Source organism: Zosterops lateralis, assembly GCF_965231275.1.
Source record: "Zosterops lateralis genome assembly, chromosome: 16".
NCBI classification, from domain to species: Eukaryota; Metazoa; Chordata; class Aves; order Passeriformes; family Zosteropidae; genus Zosterops; species Zosterops lateralis.
In genome coordinates, this window is record NC_139776.1 from 2,421,829 (window position 1) to 2,444,337 (window position 22,509).

The window sequence follows — 22,509 nt, forward strand, 5'->3', positions numbered from 1 at the left end:
TTTTATTTCTGTGGAATGTATTTGCTAAAAAATGCCATAGAAAATAATCAATATATAAGATTTGCATTGGCAGGAAGAGAAAAATGTCAGAGCAGGAAAATAGAAAAGTGTCTTCTAATAGAAAAGAATAGAAAATAGAATAGAAAATTGTAATCTAATAGAAAAGAAGCATCTAATGGGATATGGGAAGGAATTATCCATGGTTTTCAAAAGAGAAAATATTTCTGTTGTGTTTGTTGGCTTTTCCATGTTTTTAATTAGAATAATTATCTGGAGCTCAAGGTATGAGAGGAAAACAACTGCAAAGGCAAAATGGGTGTGTTTAACATTAAAAGAAGAAAACAGCTGTAAAAAAAGTTTGATCAAAGTTCTGATAAAAAGTTGATAAAATCTGTGGTTTATCACATTTTGCACCAGAGTGGGCTGAGAGAAAAGCAAATCTGATTTATTTCAGAAAAGCTTCTGGTTTATTTTGGGTCTTTCTTTGCCCAGTTTGGGCTTTGATGGAGATGCTGAACCTCCCCCTGACTGGAGCACTGGGAGGGGTTGGGATTGACCCCCCCTGACTTTAGTCCAAAAAAAACCCTTCCAACACTTACAGATAAAATGAAAACAACAAAAAAATTAAATTAGATAATAGTTTAGTTTGTCACAAAGCAAAAATTTCTGGTTTTAAATTTTTAAAATAAAAGCAAATAAAAGCAAAATAAAAAATTTTAAGCAGTGTCTTAAATTCTTCTTCAACTCCATCTTTCACTGTGACAGTAACACAAAAACATTAATAAAATGTATATAATGTAAAAAATTACGTGTCTAAAATTAGTAGTAATTATTAATACAAAACTGTAATTATAGTACGTTTTAAAAGTTAATTGGATTAAAAAACCTTTAAAAAACCTTGAACACCAAATCTCGTGTTCTTGACTGCAGTGTCTGTCAGCACATTAAGCCTGGTGTAAAATAGTACACAAACTTTTTTTTTTTAAAAAAAATTAATAAACACATTTTAAAACTGAACTGCAAGTTCTGCCTCATCTTTTAAACCCTAGCACAAAACTTTAAAAAAAAAATAAAAACAAACTAATTAAAAAGATCTTAAACTCAAAATACATAATCCTTTAACTAAAGATTTTTTCATATTTTTTTTTTTTTAACTTGTTACCTTCGACCTTGTTCTTTACCTCTAATTCTTTATTTCTGAGCTTATTTAGCATAAGGCTGGGTTTTTTTCAAGTCTCTTAAATTGTACTGTTGTGTTGTAGTGGTGTAAAGAATTATGTTTTTAACATCTCAATATTTATTTGGGGTTATATAGATGAGCTCCAGGTCTCCCTGTGGATGATGTCCTTGGAATTCCTCCTTGGATGGTTTTACCCTGCAAAAATCATAAAAGCACTGAGGGATGCTTCTCTTGGTGGAAAATATTATTATTAGGAGCAATCTGACCTGCAAGGACTGCAGTATTTTTTACATCTGGGTTATTTTTTTTTTCCCCACAGAGCTGATTATTGGCATATTCTGGAATATGAAATATTAGTGAAGGTGTTGTAGGGAGTTCTGTGAAATCAGCGCCAATATTTGGCTGTGTGGAGGTTACAGGGAGTTCTGGTCAGTGAAATTTGTGTCATTATTTGGCTGTGTGGAGGTTATAGGGAGTTTTGTGAAATCAGTCCCAATATTTGGCTGTGTGGAGTTTATAAGGGGTTCTGGTCAGTGAATTCAGTCCCAATATTTCCTGTGTGGTGGTTATAGGGAGTTCCGGACAGTGAAATTCTGACATTATTTGGCTGTGTGGAGGTTATAGGGAGTTTTGTGAAATCAGTCCCAATATTTGGCTGTGTGGAGTTTATAGGGAGTTCTGGACAGTGAAATTTGTGTCATTATTTGGCCATTTGGAGGTTATAGGGAGTTCTGGTCAGTGAAATTCATGTAAATATTTTGCTGTGTGGAGGTTATAAGGGGTTCTGGTCAGTGAAATCAGTCCCAATATTTCCTGTGTGGAGGTTATAGGGAGTTCTGGACAGTGAAATTTGTGTCATTATTTGGCTGTGTGGAGGTTATAGGGAGTTTTGTGAAATCAGTCCCAATATTTGGCTGTGTGGAGAATATAAGGAATTCTGGTCAGTGAAATCAGTCCCAATATTTGGCTGTGTGGAGGTTATGGGGTCAATGAAATCAGTCCCAATATTTGGCTGTGTGCAGGTTATAGGGAGTTCTGGGCAGTGAAATTCATGTCATTATTTAGCTGTGTGGAGGCTATAGGGGGTTTTGTGAAATCAGTCTCAATATTTGGCTGTGTGGAGGTTATAAGAAGTTCTGGTCAGTGAAATCAGCCTCAATATTTGGCTGTGTGCAGGTTATAGGGATTTCTGGTCAGTGAAATTTGTGTCATTATTTGGCTGTGTGGAGGTTATGGGGTCAATGAAACCAGCCCCAATATTTGTCAGTGTGGGGCTGTGGGTCAGGTCTGCACAGAGGTTTCTCTGCTGACAGCTCAGCAGGGTCAGAACCGCTGGCTCCAGCAGCAAAAGGAGATTTCTTCCCAGGGTTTGTTTCCTTAAAACACACATTTCTGGCAGGGTGAGCAGGGAAGGTAATTCCTGTGTGTCAGACAAGGATGGCCCTCAGCAGAACCAGGGCTCAGAACAGCCCCACACTCCAGGCCTGGAGCTCCCAGAAGAAATTCCTGATTTTATCCAGTGGCTCAGAGTATTTAAACCTGCCCCAGGAAATGCTGGAAGAAATGGAGCTCATTCAGGAGCAGGTCACTGAAGGGATCTGAGCTCCCACAGGGGCACCATTAACAAGGGCTTTTCAAGAATTCACAGGCTGAAATACAAATATCTTTCCCCAGGGCCAGAATTCTCACAGAGTCTCTTCAGTCCAATAATGTAAAGAGCAGAGATTATCCAGCACCGGAGTCAGTGGGAAAAATTTAACTCCCATAACTGGACAATCAGATCCCAGGGCAGTGGCTGAACTTTGCTTTCCTGTTTTCCTTTTTTTATTTTCCCTTTCCTACTTGAATTTCAGGCACCAGGCAGAGTCCTCCTGCTAATTTGTGTAAATTAATTATGCAGTAAAATTAAAATTGTGGTGACTGTGAAGCTTTAATATCACTTATGAATTCTGGTTTCTGGATTGAATTTATGCCTTTTAAATGCAAACCAGTTTTAGGAGAAGGGGAAGATGCTGTTGGATAAAGATAATAAAAGTGGGGGTTCTGAGAACAACAACCAAAACCTGAAAAGTTCATAGAAAATCCCCCTGTGCTCAAGAAGCTGCTGCTGCTGATGGCTCAGGAAAAGCACAAATGAGTTTTAAATTGCTCGTCTTAAAGAAGAACAAGTGGAAAGCTCCAAACCCAGGGGCTGCTGGATGTGATGAAGAGCTGAGGTGACTCCAGGAGCTCCTGCCCTGCCCACTCCCAGATTTTGGGATGTGGATATTCCCAGGTATCACATCCCAGCCCCATCATGAACTGCCAAAATGCTCAGCTGGGTGTTTCCTCCCCAAATTCAATGTAAATATTAATTTTTTCACAGTTTAGAACGTGCTGAAAGCTGTTATATCTACAGAGGAGCAAAGACCAGGAGAATCTCTGAAAGCTCCCACTAATTCAGGTATGAACACTTGGAGAAAAGGAGATTTTCTTTAGCCCTGACTGGAATCCTTCACCTCCCGGCTGGTGTGATGTGTCTGAGCAGCACAGAGGCTTTTTTTGGCTTTTTTGGGTGCACATTGAAATGACTTCAGGCTCTGCTAAATGAGCTAAATTTAAGCCTCCCCACATCTCTGCCTATTTACCCGGGGATGGATTTTGCCCACCGGGGACATTTTACACAACGGCAGTCGGTGGTAATTAAACAAGAGAAAGCCACAGAAGTAGCTAAATATTGCTTTAAGCTCATTTGACAAATGAGACTTTTGAAACAAAAGGTTTCAGATGCGGATTTGGAGTCCCTGGGTGCAGTTTAGGAGCGCTGAAATGTGTTTAGAAACAAATCACTGACACTTTTGCATTAATGGGGAAATGAATTATGATCTCTGCCATGGTGATGTCATTTGCTCATAAGCACTGACCTAAAAAACCCCAAAGGTTATTGTCCATAAAGATCAAGCACTGATAAACAGATTTATCCCAAAATTCTCCTTGCAGCTCCTAGAAATCTTCCTGAATGAGCTCTGCAGGACTTGGCCTGAAATGATGCAGTTAAAAATAGAAATTTGCTCGACTCCATTCCAGCCCAGGAACTTTTCTTGGGCAGTAAATAACTCCCAGATTAAATCCCAAGTTTGCTGTCATCAGTGCTCACATTGGAGCCACTCAAACCACTCTGATCTCCCCCTTTGCTGTCAGGATTTAAGCTGATTAGGAAAATCAAACCCCATCCAAAGCCTCCAGCTGGTGGAATTACTGAGGTCGCCCTGTGGAAGGACAGCCCGTGGTGACTCTGCTCTCCAGGCTGCAGAGGATGGAGCAGCTCTCCACTCCCTCGGCCCAAAATGCTCAAAACTTTGTGTTTTGGGGGTGTAAATCCTTTTTCTGTGTTTGTCTCCCTCCTTTTCTTCAGGCAGGAAAGATGTGCTGACACCCTCCCCAAAGGACTGGAATTTATGCAAAAAACCCTCCTGAAATACAATAGTAAACCAAGAATTAAACTCTGCTTTATGATAAGTTTTAAATGCAAATACCTGCTTTAAAAGCAATTCATATGTGCACTTGAATTTATGGTCTTAATCCACCCAACCTCTGTTTTCATGGGAGGATTAAACACGTTTAATATAAAATAATATAAAATATTTCCTGGGAATATTTTGAATGAACATGAATGGAAGAAATATCAATGTATTTGTGGGTAGTTTAATGAAGATTTATGGTGACATTTGGTGGCCCATTGATGTCCCAACCACCTGGCTCCTACCTGGAACAAGAATTATTCCAGGGTCACTTTTTACTCTGATTTTTACACTGATGTAAACCCAGACTAAGCCTTGGACAAGCAACAGAAAAACCTGGAATATCCCCAGACATCCATCAAGGGAGGACAAGCAGCATCTGCCGGGGAGAATCTCAACCCCCAAATTTTCACCTGGTGCTCGGGGCTGCTGGAGAAACGCTGAATAAAGAGCTCAAAGTGCCAGAGCTGTCAGCACATCTGAGCAGTTTTTACCTTTGCACATCCAGGCAATCCTGCTGACTCATTTTCTTAATCACCTCGAAAATTCACGGGGAGTTTGAAGCTTCTCTTTTCCCGAGGAGGCCATGAAAACACGGATTTATCAGAGCAGAGTGTCAGGGAAACTAAAGCTGCCCGACAAATGCAGGCGGGAAATTGTTTGTCATTGTTTCCCTCCGTTCTGCTGCTGCTGCAGAAAGTTTAAAGAATTTCCTGAAGATGGGATGGACTGAGGTGAGGTGCATTAAAATAGGTGAACTACAGAAAAAAAAAAAAAAAAAAAAAAAAAAAAGGAAAATTGGATTTTAGATTAAAATAAAACAAGAAAAATCTCGGTTTGAGTCTTCATCAGTGTGAATTAAAGCCCCAAACCTTCCATTCACTGCAGCCTGTACAGCTGAAGATTTTATTATATTCCTACAGGATGTGTTTACATTTTATGCTCAGCGAGATTTACCTTATAAAACATTCACGGGCTGCTTTTAAGAACCATTCACGGGTTGGTTTGAAGAACCATTTCCAGGCTGTCTTTAAGGCTCATTAGCCAGGCCAATTTGTCTCGGCTTTGGCCAACAAACAGTTTGTTTGCTGCCAGCTGTCCTGGAGCCAGCAGGCAGATGGAGACAGCAGCCAGCTCAGGAATTACCATCCCAGCCTGAAGGGATGCCAGAACCCAGGGAAAAAACCTGACCACCAGCACAGGTGGGGAATGGATTTGTAGGGAATTCTCAAAGCCTGGCAGGAGGCTGACATGGCCTTGTGTGTAAACTCTGAGATAAAAAATGCTGATTTAGAAATGCAGTGTGATAGGGCAGTGTCCTGGGTTGCAGTGTAGGATGTACACAATGTATTTATTCTATCACCATCTTCATGAAATGTTAAACCAGGTGGGGCAGTGTTTTCCCAGGCCCCTCCTTTGGGCTCTTCTGCTCATGGCCCATCAATGCCTTGCCCAGGACTCCCAGGGAACTCCCTCCAGGAGCTCTCTCTGTTTAATGGGCCATCAAGGAGCCACTGCACGACTCCTCATCCCATTGGGAGATGCTCCCAATGCCCAGGGGGAGGAGCCAAGCATTCCCACCTGGAGAGAATCTGGGATTTGGGACAGGACAAGCAGCCCTGAGCCACTGGATTCCCAGAGGAGCAGAGCTCCCAGACCTTTCTGTGGGATCACTGCTTCAGGAAGAGCCCCTCACCTGGACTGCTCCCCCCACCCTGCTCAGGGTGTGTTCTGACTCTGTCACTGCTCCTTTGTGTTATTGCATTGATTTGATTTTATTTTACCTTTCTTCTTATTAAATTGTATTTCTGACTTGGAGCCTCTCACTTGTTTTGCTTTCAAACCATGACAGGCAGGCATTGCTGAGAGAGAAATGGAAGTGGAAACAAGTTTCAAATGATGACCTGGGCTGGATATCTTGGAGAAATGGGACTATGGAAGATGAATATATGGAACATATAAATAGGAAAATGGAACTATGAAAGATGTACTGTAGTAGGATCCACGAGGGGTGATTTTAGGTGATTGGCTTTAAGGTATTAACAGCATTGAGTTGCAAAAGCTGACAGGCCAAAAAAGGCTTATAATGGATTGGAATTAGGAAACAATTTGGCTCCTGATTGTGATGGTGTGAATTGTAACAGTCTCACCCTTCTCATGAGACTGAAAATGGAATAAAAATCCTTAAAACACCTCTCAGGAGCCCCATCTCTGGGTCAGGAAAAGACATTTTTCTGGGGCTGCCATCAGTGTTCTGGGATGGAACCCCCTGTTCCCCTCACGCCCCATCTCCTGGTCAGGGTGGGAGATCCTGGGAGTGCTCAGCTCCCTGCAGAAACCTCTCCAGGCTCAACAAACACAAAGCTCAGCCTGACAGAAGGGAAAATATAATTAGGCTGAAGAAGAAAGGCAGGAGAGGAAGGAGGGATCAGTCACTGAGGGGTTGGAATAATTCCGGAGCTCAAAAAGCATGAGAGGAACTCTGAGGCAGATTATTCCTCCCTTTTGTGAGGCAAAAAGACTAATTATACAAAGCAAGATGTTCTGTTTCTGCAGAGCTTTGGGAGGTGTCGTGCAATATTGATACAGAAATTGTATTTAATGCAGTTACAAGGTGAGAGGTGGAAGGAAATGTAAATTCAAACGTGGTTTTATCCTGATTCTCCCTGTGGCTCTTCCCTCTGTCAGAAAGCTGCCTCAGTGCTGGAAGTCTCCTGTGAAACAGCAAAAATTCTTCCAACTGGAGGCAGTTTGAGGCTTTCACAGTGTGTGTCCAGAAAGGGAAAGAAGCTGTGAGCTTAATCTAACCGAATTTCCATTGTTGTGTGCTGTTGCTGTTTATTTTGCTCATTTTTACTTCAAAGGGAAGAAACACGAAATCCCTGTTAGAGGGAGCTGGATCAATACTGAGAAATTCTTTGTCAGATGAAATAAGAACAGTCATTAACCTTGTTGCTTATGAATTAAATGCAAACTCCACTTTTCAATTCAAACTGCAAACTGCAAACTTCCCTCATTTTGCTCAGCAATTAAGGCCCAGCTCAGCCCCCCAAACAAAGATTATTACAGATAACCCTGGAGCTCTCTTCCTTCTGTTTGGGTGGGGGGAAAAAAAAGGAGGATGTGTTTCCTGATGTGGATCAGGCATTTTGGTGATAGGCTGCTTCCTCAGGAGTGGATTTGTGGATTATTATTATTATTATTATTATTATTATTATTATTATTTACAGCCCTGATGTCTCTTGGAGAAAGTTGGTGGCCACAGCCCAGCTCTGCAGTGCCCCAGGTGTGGGGTCCCTTGGCCACATTCCAGCCCATTTTACTCCTGTGAAAATCACCCAACTTGGGGTTCCCACCACAGGCAGGACCTGGAGGTGCTGCAGAGAGCCCAGAGGAGGCTCCAGGATGAGCAGAGGATGGAGCAGCTCTGCTGGGAGGAAAGGCTGGCACAGCTGGGGTTGTTCACCTGGAGAGGAGAAGATTTGGGGTGAGCTCAGTGTGGCCTGGAGGAGCCAAGGGAAAAGATGGAGAGAGAGGATTTCCAAGGGATGGAGGGACAGGACACAGGGAATGGCTTCAAATTTCCAGAGGGAAGGGCTGGATGGGATATCTGGAATGATATCTATAGAGACAGATGTCATTGTCCACCATAAAACAAAATCAAAACCAAGTTTCTAAAATTATCGTCAAGTTTTTAATCCCTGACAAACAACTGATCTCTCAAAATCATCAGGATTTTCAAGTTCCAGCTGAAATTTTTGTGCACATGGAATTACATCTGCTGCTCCTTGTGCAGGGTTCAAAGGCTCCTCGGGAGCTTCAAACAGAACAGGTTTGAAGCAGGAGATGTTGAAATGGTGTGGAACTGTTTATACCTTTGTATTTATTTACAAAACATTTCCCCCCCAGCTGTGTTCTGCTGGAGTCCTCCATCAGCTGTTCCTGTGCTCAGGAGTGAATCTTTTAATCTGCACATCCAACATCTCCAAGAGGTACAAAGCTGTGCTGCCAGTATCTGTTTGATTTCTTGTTTCCTCTCCTCCTCCTCAGTAAATGCTGCTTCTTCCCAGCTGGACCCTTCCCCCCATCTTTGTTTTGTCACTGAGCAGCAGAATATTGATTCATTCCTAGAAAACAGAAATATTTTTTGCCTCTTGCCTTATCAATGGGATTCCTTAAAATCTGAGTCCAGCCTTCTGAATTTTAGGGAGTTTGGTGCTTGCTAAGAAGAATTTTGGCTGCTTTATGGCTTCTCAAAGGCTTTGCTGAGTTCTGCAGAATTAATGCTTCGCCCTCAGTTCTCCACCTCAGCTGAGAACCAGCCCCAGCTCACCTTTGCCTGCAGAAAGCTTTGATGTGAGAGCGGATTTTGGTGCTTCCTCTTGGTTTCCTGTTGCTTCTTTAATTTCCTCTGTCTGCACCCAGAGGTGCCTTGGCCAAGCAGGGAGTGGAGGCTCTGCTGGTTAACGGTTGACCCAAAATTTGTTGCAAAGCTCTTACAGGCACCAAAAAATTGTTGTACTGAAAGGCACCGATCTAAAATCTGCTCAATTTCTTACAAACCATTGGTGATCTTATTTTTGGTTTGGATGGAAACGTGTGTAGCCAATTCTGTGCCATTCCTGCCTGTCCCTGAAGTGAGTTTAGGTTTTACCATGAGATTATTTTGAATAAAATCACAAGGCCAGGTGATGCAGGAGAGATCTTGTTGGGAAACCAGCACCAGCACCAAGCCACTCATGTTTTTAATAACCTCAAAATTCATGGGAGGACTAAGCTGAGGTACCTGCTCAGCCTCCCAACCCCTGCATCACACACCACAAAAATAAATCAATCACAGGCAGAGGTGTTAAATCACACCAGGAGCACTGAGAGGTGGCAGGACAGTCCTGCCTGGGAGCTCAGGGTGAGGTTTGGGGAAAGCTGATCCCTCCTGGGATTGTCCTGTCCCAATCCCAACACCTGCCTGGGGGAGCTCAGGGTGAGGTTTGGGGAAAGCTGATCCCTCCTGGGATTGTCCTGTCCCAATCCCAGCTGCCAACACATTCCCTGGAGTTTAAGGTGGGTTTGAGGAAAGCTGTTTCCTCCTGGGACTGTCCTGCCCCAATTCCAGCTCCCAACACCTGCCCAGGAGCTCAGGGAGGGGTTTGTCAAAAGCTGATCCCTCCTGTGATTGTTCTGTCCCAATTTCAGCTGCAAACATCTGTCTGGGAGCTCAGGGTGGGGTTTGAGGAGAGCTGTTCCCTCCTGGGGAATTGTCCTGTCCCAATTCCAGCTGCAAACACCTGCCCAGGAGCTCAGGGTGAGGTTTGTCGAAAGCTGTTCTCTCCTGGGGAATTGTCCTGCCTCAATCCCAGCCACAAACATCTGTCTGGGAGCTCGGGGTGGAGGTTTGAGGAAAGCTTTTGCCTCCTGAGATTGTCCTGCCCTAATCCCAGCTGCAGACTGGGATTTGGCCAGGAGCTCAGGGTGGGGTTTGAGGAAAGCTGTTCCCTCCTGGGGAATTGTCCTGCCCCAATCCCATCTGCAAACACCTGCCCGGGAGTTCAGGGTGGGGTTTGGGGAAAGCAGATCCCTCCTGGAGTGTTCTGTCCCTATCCCAGCTGCCCAGGGGAGCTCAGGGTGGGTTTGAGGAAAGCTGTTTCCTCCTGGGATTCTCCTGCCCCAATCCCAACTCCTCCCCAAGCAGCTCCGTTGCCGGTTGGAGCCCGGCGGGTTCAGGTGTTGGTTCAGGGGGGCTACAGCTCTTCCCCACCCTCCTCCTCCTCCTCCTCCTGCTCTTCCCCTCGGGCAGTGCAGGCGCTGCAGGAGCGCCCGGGGGGGACGGGCAGTGAGTGCGATGCTCAGGGGAGGGGTTTTACCGTGAAATCTCGAGCGGATCGCGCCAGGTGAGAACTGGGCAGGTCGGCTGTGACATAAGAGCTGCGAGGGGGGTTTGTGGTGTGGAGAGAGAGACAGAGAGAGGGAGGGAGGGAGGGAAGGGGAGTGTGCAGCGCCGCTATCACTGACACCACCTCCGGCACCTCCAAACGGCTTCATTTCTCCTCTCGTTCCTCTCTCTCGGCAATAATTTATTCACCTGAGGGGTTTTTTTGCTGTCCCCCACCTCCCTTCTTCTCACGTTCTTTTTTGCTGTGGAGGGAGGGGAGGGAAGGGCGGTGCGGGTTTCCCCGGGCAGCTTTGGGCGGCCGGATTTAAACAGGAGCCGGGGACAGAAAGAAAGCGACAAAGAAAAAGAAAAAAAAAAAAAAAAAAAAAAAAAAAAAAAAAAAAAAGAAGAAGAATAAGAAGACGGCACAAAGTGGTGGCGGTGGGAGGAGGAGGAGAAGAGCAGAGCAGAGCAGAGCTCGGGCGGGAGAGCGCAATCAATTCCATCCTGCACCTGAATGCGACTTTTACCCAAATCCCGGGAGTGAATCGGGACCCGGCGCGCCCAGCACAGAAAGCCCAGACTCTGCACACACACACCGCTCTGCCGGCCGTGCCAGCCCCCGCAGGGATTGTCTGTCCCGGGGCGGCCCCGCGGTGGCCGCAGCGGGCCCGGACCATGGGCTGGCGGCTGCTGCTGCTGGCCCTGGCTCTGGGGGGCCGGGTGGCCGCGCAGAACGACACGGAGCCCATCGTGCTGGAGGGCAAGTGCCTGGTGGTGTGCGACTCCAACCCGGCCCCCGACAGCAAGGGCTCGTCCTCCTCCCCGCTGGGCATCTCCGTGCGGGCGGCCAACTCCAAGGTGGCCTTTTCGGCCGTGCGGAGCACCAACCACGAGCCCTCCGAGATGAGCAACAAGACGCGCATCATCTACTTCGACCAGGTGAGCGCATCCCCCTCCTGAGCATCCCCCTCCCTGCCCCGAGCATCCCCCCTGAGCATCCCCCGAGCATCCCCCCTGAGCATCCCCTGAGCATCCCCTGAGCATCCCCCCTGAGCATCCCCTGAGCATCCCCCCTGAGCATCCCGCGAGCATCCCCTGAGCATCCCCTGAGCATCCCCCGAGCATCCCCTGAGCATCCCCTGAGCCTCCCCTGAGCATCCCCTGAGCATCCCCCCTGAGCATCCCCTGAGCATCCCCTGAGCCTCCCCTGAGCATCCCCTGAGCATCCCCCCTGAGCATCCCCCCTGAGCATCCCCTGAGCATCCCCTGAGCATCCCCCGAGCATCCCCCCCGAGCATCCCCTGAGCATCCCCTGAGCCTCCCCTGAGCATCCCCTGAGCATCCCCCCTGAGCATCCCCTGAGCATCCCCTGAGCATCCCCCGAGCATCCCCTGAGCATCCCCTGAGCATCCCCCGAGCATCCCCTGAGCATCCCCTGAGCATCCCCCCTGAGCATCCCCTGAGCATCCCCTGAGCATCCCCTGAGCCTCCCCTGAGCATCCCCTGAGCATCCCCCCTGAGCATCCCCTGAGCATCCCCTGAGCATCCCCCCTGAGCATCCCCTGAGCATCCCCTGAGCATCCCCTGAGCATCCCCCCTGAGCATCCCCTGAGCATCTCCCCCGAGCATCCCCTGAGCATCCCCTGAGCATCCCCTGAGCATCCCCCGAGCATCCCCTGAGCATCCCCTGAGCATCCCCTGAGCATCCCCCCTGAGCATCCCCCGAGCATCCCCCCCGAGCATCCCCTGAGTATCCCCTGAGCATCCCCTGAGCATCCCCCGAGCATCCCCTGAGCATCCCCTGAGCATCCCCTGAGCATCCCCCGAGCATCCCCCGAGTATCCCCTGAGCATCCCCTGAGCATCCCCTGAGCATCCCCCCCGAGCATCCCCTGAGCATCCCCTGAGCATCCCCCCTGAGCATCCCCCGAGCATCCCCCCTGAGCATCCCCTGAGCATCCCCTGAGCATCCCCCCTGAGCATCCCCCCTGAGCATCCCCTGAGCATCTCCCCCGAGCATCCCCTGAGCATCCCCTGAGCATCCCCTGAGCATCCCCTGAGCATCCCCCGAGCATCCCCTGAGCATCCCCTGAGCATCCCCCGAGCATCCCCTGAGCATCCCCCGAGTATCCCCTGAGCATCCCCTGAGCATCCCCTGAGCATCCCCCCCGAGCATCCCCTGAGCATCCCCTGAGCATCCCCCCTGAGCATCCCCCGAGCATCCCCCCTGAGCATCCCCTGAGCATCCCCTGAGCATCCCCCCTGAGCATCCCCCCTGAGCATCCCCCGAGCATCCCCTGAGCATCCCCTGAGCATCCCCCGAGCATCCCCTGAGCATCCCCTGAGCATCCCCCGAGCATCCCCCCTGAGCATCCCCTGAGCATCCCCTGAGCATCCCCCGAGCATCCCCCCTGAGCATCCCCTGAGCATCCCCTGAGCATCCCCTGAGCATCCCCTGAGCATCCCCCCTGAGCATCCCCTGAGCATCCCCTGAGCATCCCCCCTGAGCATCCCCTGAGCATCCCCCCTGAGCATCCCCTGAGCATCCCCTGAGCATCCCCTGAGCATCCCCCCTGAGCATCCCCTGAGCATCCCCCCTGAGCATCCCCTGAGCATCCCCCGAGCATCCCCCGAGCATCCCCTGAGCATCCCCCGAGCATCCCCTGAGCATCCCCCGAGCATCCCCTGAGCATCCCCCCTGAGCATCCCCTGAGCATCCCCTGAGCATCCCCCCTGAGCATCCCCTGAGCATCCCCTGAGCATCCCCTGAGCCTCCCCTGAGCATCCCCCGAGCATCCCCCCTGAGCATCCCCCCTGAGCATCCCCTGAGCATCCCCTGAGCATCCCCTGAACATCCCCCCTGAGCATCCCCCCTGAGCATCCCCCGAGCATCCCCTGAGCATCCCCTGAGCATCCCCCGAGCATCCCCCCTGAGCATCCCCCGAGCGGCAACAGGTGATGCTCCTGCATCCTTTTCCTGCATCCCCGGCGGAAAGTTGGGAATCCGCGCTGAGGAGGAGGGGTAGGGATGGGATAGTCGAGCCTGGGGGGTTGTAGAAGGTCCCTGTTTGTTCTCAGGTCCAGGACCGGCCCCAGAGGGTCCCTGTTTGTTCCCAGGTGCAGCCTGGGGAGGGTTTAGGCGGTTTGTGCAGCTTTTCAGACGGGAAAATGAGAGAATTTTAGAGGAGAAGCCTTTAAGTTTCCCAGCTCAATTCATGGTCCAGCCCCGCTCAGCTCAGCACCAATATCAATGTGCAGATACCAGCACACGTTTCAATCCCAGCTGCCATCCAGTTAGACAGTTTGTGCACCTTTTGAGAGGGGAAAACGAGAGAATTTTAGAAGAAAAGCCTTTACCTTTCCCAGCTCAATCCAGCTCCATTCAGCTCCAATATCACCCCGCAAATACCAACTCACGTTTTAATCCCAGCTCCCATTCATTGAGATGGTTTGTGCAGCTTTTGAGAGGGAAAGAAGAGAGATTTCTACGGGAAAAGCCTTTACATTTCCCATCACAATTCTAAGGGAAAAACCTTGTAATTTCCCAGCTCAATCCAGCTCCTCTCAGCTCCAATATCACCCTGCAAATACCAACTCACATTTTAATCCCAGCTCCCATCCTGGGGCGACCCCAAAGTCCCTGAGACCGATGTTTCTCCTTGTCCCCACACCCTGCTGTGACCTGTGGGGACCCTGGGGACAGAAGTGCCACCACAGCTCAGTGCTGGCACTATAAATGGCCCTAAAACTGTAAATGACCCTAAAAACGTGGACAGCCCCAGAGGCTTCCCAGGGCTGAGGAGCCTGGAAATATCAATTAGAAATAAAGCATAATTAGGTGTAAAGAGAGCAAAATGCAGTCAATACAGAGGGTGTGTGGCATATGGGTGATGCACTCACCTCATGGGCTCCCCTCTGTCATTTCTCTGTTTAATTAAACCCAAATTATTATCAGGGCTCGTAAAAGCAGCTGAAGGCTCCCAGGTTTTGCTGGGATGTGCTCCAGTCACTCAGCCTGGCTGTGGACAGGGAACAGCTCGTGTTGTTCCTGCAGTTCTTGCTCACACCTGGCTCTTTGGGAAGGCAGTGCTGGCTTGGCCATTCATTGCTTTCCAGCCAAAAGCCAAAATTGGTGTTTTCTTCTCATTATTTTCCAGCCAAAAACCAAAATTGGTGTTTCCTTGTCATTGCTTTCCAAGCAAAAACCACTTTTCAGCCAGAATTGGTGTTTTCTTTGCATTGTTTTCCAGCCAAAAGCCAAAATCGGTGTTCTCTCATTGCTTTCCAGGCAAAAGCCACTTTTCAGCCAGAATTGGTCATTTCTTGTCTTTGCCTTTCAGCCAAAAGCCACCCCCAGAACTGGTGTTTCCTTGTCATTTTTGATGAACAAAAATGCCTTTTTTGAAAAAATGTGTGTGGAAGAAAGGATTTGAGGGTATGGTACAGTAGCAAAGGGAGAAATAATTCCCGTCTTAGTTTATTTGTAGTAAAGTTGTCCTATAAATACAACTAAATACCCATTTCATGAGTTATTCCCAAGTAATTGGGTGAAAATGAATAAACCAGTTTAAACGTAGATTAAAATTTCTCAGTGGGTGAGTGGTTTCTAAAGTTAATAATCTGTATTTTTCTCTAGCACTCACTGCCTGCACTAATCCTCACGCTGTATTTTTCTCTTTGCAGATCCTGGTAAACGTGGGCAATTTCTTCACGTTGGAGTCTGTCTTTGTATCACCAAGGAAAGGAATTTACAGTTTCAATTTTCACGTCATTAAAGTCTACCAGAGCCAAACAATTCAGGTATGTTGATGAGTATGGTTATATATATAAAAAAAAAAAAAAAAAAAAAATCTTTTTTTTAAATTGTTCATTTAGGACAGAATATTGACTGAGCCTGGGACCAGTTAATATGATTTTCAGGAAAAATAATTTAATTTACAGCAACCTGTGCTGTTGACTTCCTAGCAGTAGGATTCATTAATTTCAAGTGAACAGGAATAAGGCAAAATCCTCACCTCAGATAAATCACCACAACTTCATTTCCACACCAGGAATATCTGGGGTGACATAAAAGCATTCAGCAGAATGAATGACCCAAGGGTGAGAGAGAGCTCTGAATTTCCCTTAAATGATGCTGAAGAGTCGTGTTCTGCCACAGGTTAAACTCCCTGTGTGGAAAACAGGAGTTTTGAGTATTTTGGGAATAATTTGTGCTCTGATATCTGGTGCCAGGTACCTGGTTGTGCTGAGAACTAAGGTTGGTTATATCCCTATAGCAATGTCCTCTAGGGATCCTTTACAGCAATTTAAACTTCTTTTTTTTCATCATATAATATACAAAAGACGTGTGAAATATTAGAGAAATGGGGTAATTCTGCACTTCCTTCTGTAGATTAATAACAACAGAGCTGCCTAATTAAATACAAGAGGGGGAAAAAATATTATTTTTTTTAATTTAATTTAAATTCCTGAACATCCCCTTGCTGAGCCAACAGCAAATTCCTGGATGCAATTCCTTCATCTCCCTGCCAGGTCCTGCTGTGACCCCTCCTGCTTTTCCAGGGCTGGAGGAACATCTGTGTCTTCCCTGGTTTCCACCCACGGGGCCTCCAGGTTCACTGAGGTGTCTGATGGTTTTCCCTGCCCTCTCCTGCTCCTGGAGGTGGTTTTTGGTCTCCAGGCTGAGCTGAGGTGGATTTCTGCAGGAGGAGGGGTCAGACATTTCTCTGGGGGAAGTGGAGGTGGCAGAGAGCTGGTGACAGCCACGTTCCCATCTCTGCTGAATTTCCCCTCCAGTTTACGATGGAAAATCTTAATTCCAGTCAAATCAATGACAAAGCCTTAAGTGAAACATTGACCTCACGAAAAATATCTCTGATGAGCTTATAATAAGTTTAATGTGCTCTAAAAATATCCTTTTCACTCTCTTGCACACTGAAGGTTCACTAACAGTATGTCAGCCACCCCAGTGGATTTAAAATGCCCATTGCCAAAAGAGGTGCCAGGCCTTGGGTTCTGGAAGTCCCTTTCCCAAAGCAGGAGCTCAGACCGGGAGTTTGGGGCCCCTGGCAGGGAATGTCCCAACCTGTGCCCCAAATCCTTCCATGGATCAGAGATCCTGAAGTGATGATGGGTTTGCTTGGCTCCGTTCTGGAGGAGTCAGTGTGATCCTTTAATCACCCCAGCTGTGATTAAATTCCTGTCAGATGATTCCAGGGGAACCTGATGGACATAAAAAGTGAGAAGCCCAAGCCAAGCAATGAGCAAAGCCTTGGTGCCCTTTTTCTGTGAGGTAAATGGGGAGGAGAAGCAGAATCCACCCTTGCAGTGGATCAAACTGCTTTGAGTCCAGCCCCACTGAATCACCTGCAGAATTCCCACACAGGTGATGTTCCTCTGTCCCCACAACATCTGTTAGAGCCATTAAATATCATTAAAACTGCAACTGGTTCCCCGGAGACACCTGATTTAGTGGATTTCCCAGACTGGTGAATCCCAGATAAATCCCAGCCTCTGCTGCCCTGGCTCCTGCTGAGCAGGAATTTATTCTGTGGTGGCTCCCATTGAAATTAATGGGACCACATGGAGGGCCAGCACAGTGGGTGTGGGTAATAATCCCATAATTCACCCCCTGGGGCTGCTTTAGGGCTGTTGGAAAGGAGGAACAGCAAAGCTGGTGGTTTGCCATGGGGGAAATGAGAAATGCCTGGATGTGCCCATTCCCCCAGGCCCTGCCTGTGTTTAGAGATGCTGCTCTCAGAGCAGAGGCTGTGCTGGTTTGCAGGAGTGTTTTATAGGAAAAAAACAGATAAAGATAAAGATAAAAACCTGCTCTGAACTTCAGAATGAGCTGCCATCAGTACTGAGAGGGACACACATTTTGTCCCCAGTGCAGTGTAAGCTCCCAGCCCTGGTGATTCTGACACCTCCTGTAACACCTCTGGGTGCCCAAATTTCTGGAAAATATTTTATTTTTCCTCCTGTGTGACTAAATAACCTTTGAGATAAACAAAGTGACACCAACTTCGAGGTGATGCCTCACTCAGATGCAGGTCCAGCTCACGAACATCCCCGCGCTTGTGCCAAATAAACATCATTATTAGCTTGAAACAACCCAAAAATCACTGAAGCTTGGGCTGTGGTTGATATCCAGGGGTGGTTCTCGGTGTGTTGCAGTTAATTAGAGCCTCTCAGGGTTTCTCTTGCAGGTGAACCTGATGCTGAATGGAAAGCCAGTGATCTCTGCCTTCGCTGGGGACAAGGACGTCACCCGTGAGGCCGCCACCAACGGGGTCCTGCTCTACCTGGACAAGGAGGACAAGGTTTACCTGAAGCTGGAGAAGGGAAATCTGGTGGGTGGATGGCAGTACTCCACATTCTCTGGCTTCCTGGTCTTCCCTCTGTAAATTCAGTTTCCTGTGACCTTCATCCAGGCTGGGCTCGTCCTTGCCTCCGTCACACAAAGATCATTTTTGTCATCATGGGAGTGATGGTTTGTGTTTCCTCTTCAACTGAAAACCAGGCTGTGCTAGCCCACGGCACGGCTCTTTATTGCTTTCTCACGGGTGGTTTTTTGGATTCTCTCCATGGATTTTGGCTCCATCTGAACCACTCGAGAAGTTCCACAGAACTTTGTGTGCTCAAACGAGACATCTCTGGACTGAGACTAAAGCAGGCAATAAATATCAAAGCTCAAGGTTACAGCCTGCAAGATTTATCCCAGTTTCATTCCCTGGACTTGCCGGATTTGTGGAAGAAGTGGATTTTCTCTAACTGTGCAAAGACTGGCACCAAGTCTGTCACGTAGGAGACTCTGAGCTGAGACTTCCAGCAGGAGTTGTTCTGTGTTACTGCCAAAGAACTGTGCATTGAAATATTGGTCGTGTTCCTGTCCTGGGCCTGCACTCCACCATCCATTCCATTGTCTTAGAGAGGTCATTCCTATTGCTGGGGGGCCGAGTCCTCCTCTGCCTGTTGTGTGTTGGATGGTTCACCCAAATGTTCCAGCTCAGTCACGGTCAGGTCCAGCCTCTGTCGGTGTCAGGGGTCGTGGATGTGTTTTGGTTGGATGAGGAAGGTGTTCCTCTTTTCCACCTGCTGATTCCCAAAAGGAAAATCAGATTATAACCATTCAGGGTTAAAATTGGTCATTGAGGCACCACTTGGCCAAACAGCTTTGCCCTGCAGGACACCCTCGTAACTCTCGTTCTTCTCACACTCATTCTTCAATTTTAATTAATTCAATTGACAATTACTGGGTTATTCAGCTCCTGAGGGATTCCTTCCTCTGTGTCAGCTGGAGATGAGATTCCCCTTGTTTGTATTTCTGTGTATTTTCCAACCCTTCTGTTGTGTTAAAGGTCTGATCTGGTTTTTGCCTTAACTCCACAGGTGTATAAAGTTTTAAATCATTTGTTTAACAAATATGAAACCCAAATAACTGGTACCTAACTTGGTACAGAAGCTTCCCAGACTTTTTTCTACAGGTTGTGTGAATCCATAAACTTATTTATTATCTCATTGTTCCATAATAAAGATTAACATATTTTAGTTGAATTTTTTGACCTTTGGATTTTGGGAGTTTGCTTCATTTTTTTTTTTTTTTTTTTTTGAAATAATTATTATATGCAAAATGGAAGCTTTTGGGACTCCCAGAAAATATCCTGGGAAGCAGAAAATCTGCCAAGAGTTAGCCTGGATGTAATCAGAGTGATCTAGAAATAACCTATGCATTTTATTTTAAAATAAAATTTAGGCAGAAATCCCAGCCTCGCTGAAGTTGGTGTCAAGAATCACATTGATTCCAAAAGGTTTTGGATGAAACCTCTGCTTTAGGTTCTGCCATCAGCATCAAACTCCAGCTCCATCAGCCTGAACACTCAATAAAATGATTTTCCCATGAGCTGCTGACAAAACCTCCATCCCCCGTGCCCCAAACACGCCGAATTGATGGATCTTTGTGCCTTGAGTATCATGAAGGATGTGGTTTGAAATTAAAAATAAATCTCTGTGTACTTGAAAATATTTGTGGGTGGAAGCATCTGCACCAACCTGGGAGCTGCCCTAAAAGCCACTTTGGGCTGGGATTTGCTGCTTTTTGGGATTTGTTTCCAGTTCCTTTCCCTTGCTGGGCCAAGTGCAGAGTGTCCTGTTGGTATTTCACTGACTGGAAATCTAATTTATCTAATCTGATTGGTGCTCCTGGTAAAAATATCAGGGAATTGTTGGCACAGCTTTGTGCCCAAATTCCTGATTTTTCCTCACCCACCACACCCAGGATTTTTTGGGTTGGTGGGTGCTTTGCCCTCCTGTAAGTCAGATAAAAAGTGATTATTTTACTCACAGTTTTGTCCCTGGACTGACCACTGCACTTGGGGAAGAAGTGGAAAGGACCTGGCAGGAAGGTGAACGATCCACAGTGCTGAAAAAAAAATCTTACAGAGTTCTGATGGCCCAATGAAAATGTGTCACTGCTGTAACCCCCCAAAACGTGTGTATATAAATGTATGTATATCTAACCTGCCTGGGACTGCAGATCATAGTTTTGCATGACGTTATAAAGAGGTTCCTTGTCCTGAGAGTCTATTCCAGATGGGAGCATCGGTATTTTGTATGAAATTGGTCAAATCTGCCCATCTCCCCTTGCCCATGGATATATCTGTAATGTAAAAGAAATGTTGCTGCTGAGACAGAAGAAAAAAAAATGGCATTAAAGGTGTCAGTATAATTTCCGAATGATCAAATGCATCCAACTCCTTTAATTTGTGAATTTTTGATCTTTAGCACCCAGCAATAATCCTGAGCTCTCTCAATATTGCTTTGATTGCCCCTCAACATTTCTGGTTTCTTCAGAGTCATTAATGCTCATTTAAACCTGAGCTGGAAAGGCTGGGAAGTTACTCAGTGGAGGGAAACATTTTGATGGAAAAGCTTCTAAAAAAACAGAATTATCAATTAATTCTTCTGCTGGTTAAAGGAAAGGTTTCAGTGGAGCTGCTGTCACCACACTGAGCACTCAGAGGTGGCTCTGGGGACAGGCAGGTCACATTTAAACATTTAAATAAGAACAAACTGTGGGGTTTAGACACAACTGGAGCTGCCAGATTTTTGCCCTCGTTTTTGTTGTGTTGTCCCAGCTCAGCTGTGTCAGCAGGGGCTGCTCCCAGAGCAGAGAGGATGAGCCAGGCTGGAAAACAAATTAAAATAAAATAAAATAAAATAAAATAAAATAAAATAAAATAAAATAAATAAAAATAATAAAATAAAATAATAAAATAAAATAAAGTAAAATAAATAAAAAATAAAATAAAATAATAAAATAAAGTAAAATAAAATCCCTTCTGCCTTCCCATGTCCTGCCACAGCATTTTCCTGTCTAGAAGCAACAGCTCAGGAGACACTTCACTTTTTAAAGGATATTTAAGGTGAGAGGTTTGATTGTTTTCAAAGAACTCCAACCCCACTTTGAGCTGCACTGCAAAGGTGAGAGCCAATTTTGTGATCCTCTGCAATTCCAGCAGCCCCGTGGATTTTGGGGAGGGCAGAATCCCTGTACCCACATCTTCACCCCCTCTGCAGGAACTTTGCACCTCACACGGGCTGATTGTGCAAGAAAAACTTCCCAGCCAAAAGGAAAAAAAAATATTTCCTGAGAATAACAGATTTATTTTATTATCAGCGATTTCTTTGTGAACAATAACAGGATTGCTACTTTTTAATCTGGTTTATTCATATTTTATCCATATTTTTTTGGTGAGACAAAGAGGAAAACCCCTCTCTATTCTCCTTTTTTCACTGCTCAGTGATGTAAATGCTGTTGACAGAGCCAGGTCTCCCTGCTCAACTCTGTTCACCCAGTGTAGAATCTGCTCTGCCTGTTGAACCCTCTGTGCTCTGGAGGATTTGAGCCAAAAATCTGCAGATCCCCCCAAAAAATCCTGTTCAAAAGGACTTGGTGGCAAAAGCCTTTTTTGAAAAGGCACCGAGGGAGCTTTGAAATTTTCACGAGCTCTTTTGTCTCTACATAAAAAGGAAAAAACAACTTTGAGACACAGAGAGAAGGAAAATAGATTCCCTTTTTTTATTTTTAACCAGGTTTTATATGTGGTTTATGTCACATCGTTTTCTAGCAGTGGCTGAACATTTTATGTTAATAATTTTTAGTTAATTCCATCACTTTTGCCTTTTTATGGCTGAGAAAATGGGAAAAGGGTTTGGGAAGGGACTCCCAGGTGTCGACAACTCCAATCCTGGTCCATTCACTTTGTTGGATCAATCCTTTTTAAAATACATTTTAAAATACGTTTTATAAATACAAAGGGAGGTTCTGGAGTAAATGGAATTCTGCTCTGTTTTCCCCTTCTATATTTAAACACAATTCCTAGAAAGATGAATGCAGTGAAAGGGTTTGAAATTCCTGAAGAATTCCACAATCAGCTGCCAAAATCTTTGTTCAAGCCCCCAGAGGAACCCAGAGAATTTTCACAAACAGCTTTTAGAACAGAGAAATAAATGCAAGCAGCTCTATGCCATAATCACACCATTAATATGAAATATGGGCTGAAGAAAACAGAAAAAAAAAAAAAGTTATCCTTTTTTATGTTCTCCTCCTTTCATAGGGGGCTCTGAGCTGGGAACATCTTTTACCTCAGCAATTCACGTTGCCCTTTTTGTATTGTAAGAGCTCTTTAAAATATTCAAACCCTTTGTCTTGTGCAGATAAAATCACCCAGATAACTCAATGGGAATAAATGAAGGTGCCCAGGGACAGGATTTATTGCCTGGCACATGCCACAACAACATTTTTTGTGTGTGCTCTTGCTGTCCAGGCAGAAAAAGCTCCTTTGAGAGAAGAAAATTGCCTGAGACACTCAGCTGGAGTTATTTATCTGTTGCTGGTTGGGAATGGGGAGGGGAATAAAGCCCTTTCCTTCCCTAAGGGGAATTAATATGAAGAAT

General features: G+C 46.2%; 1 protein-coding gene across 1 annotated transcript; it reads left to right on the plus strand.

Moving 5' to 3' along the window:
• Positions 1 to 10,596: 10,596 nt before the first annotated feature.
• CBLN4 (cerebellin 4 precursor) lies at positions 10,597 to 17,957 on the plus strand (the record flags this gene model as incomplete). Its single annotated transcript, XM_083873447.1, has 3 exons — positions 10,597 to 11,491; positions 15,235 to 15,351; positions 17,760 to 17,957. The coding sequence occupies exons 1-3, from the start codon at positions 11,228 to 11,230 to the stop codon at positions 17,955 to 17,957; spliced, it is 579 nt and encodes a 192-aa protein (XP_083729573.1). The 5' UTR covers positions 10,597 to 11,227.
• Between the last annotated feature and the right edge of the window lie 4,552 nt (positions 17,958 to 22,509).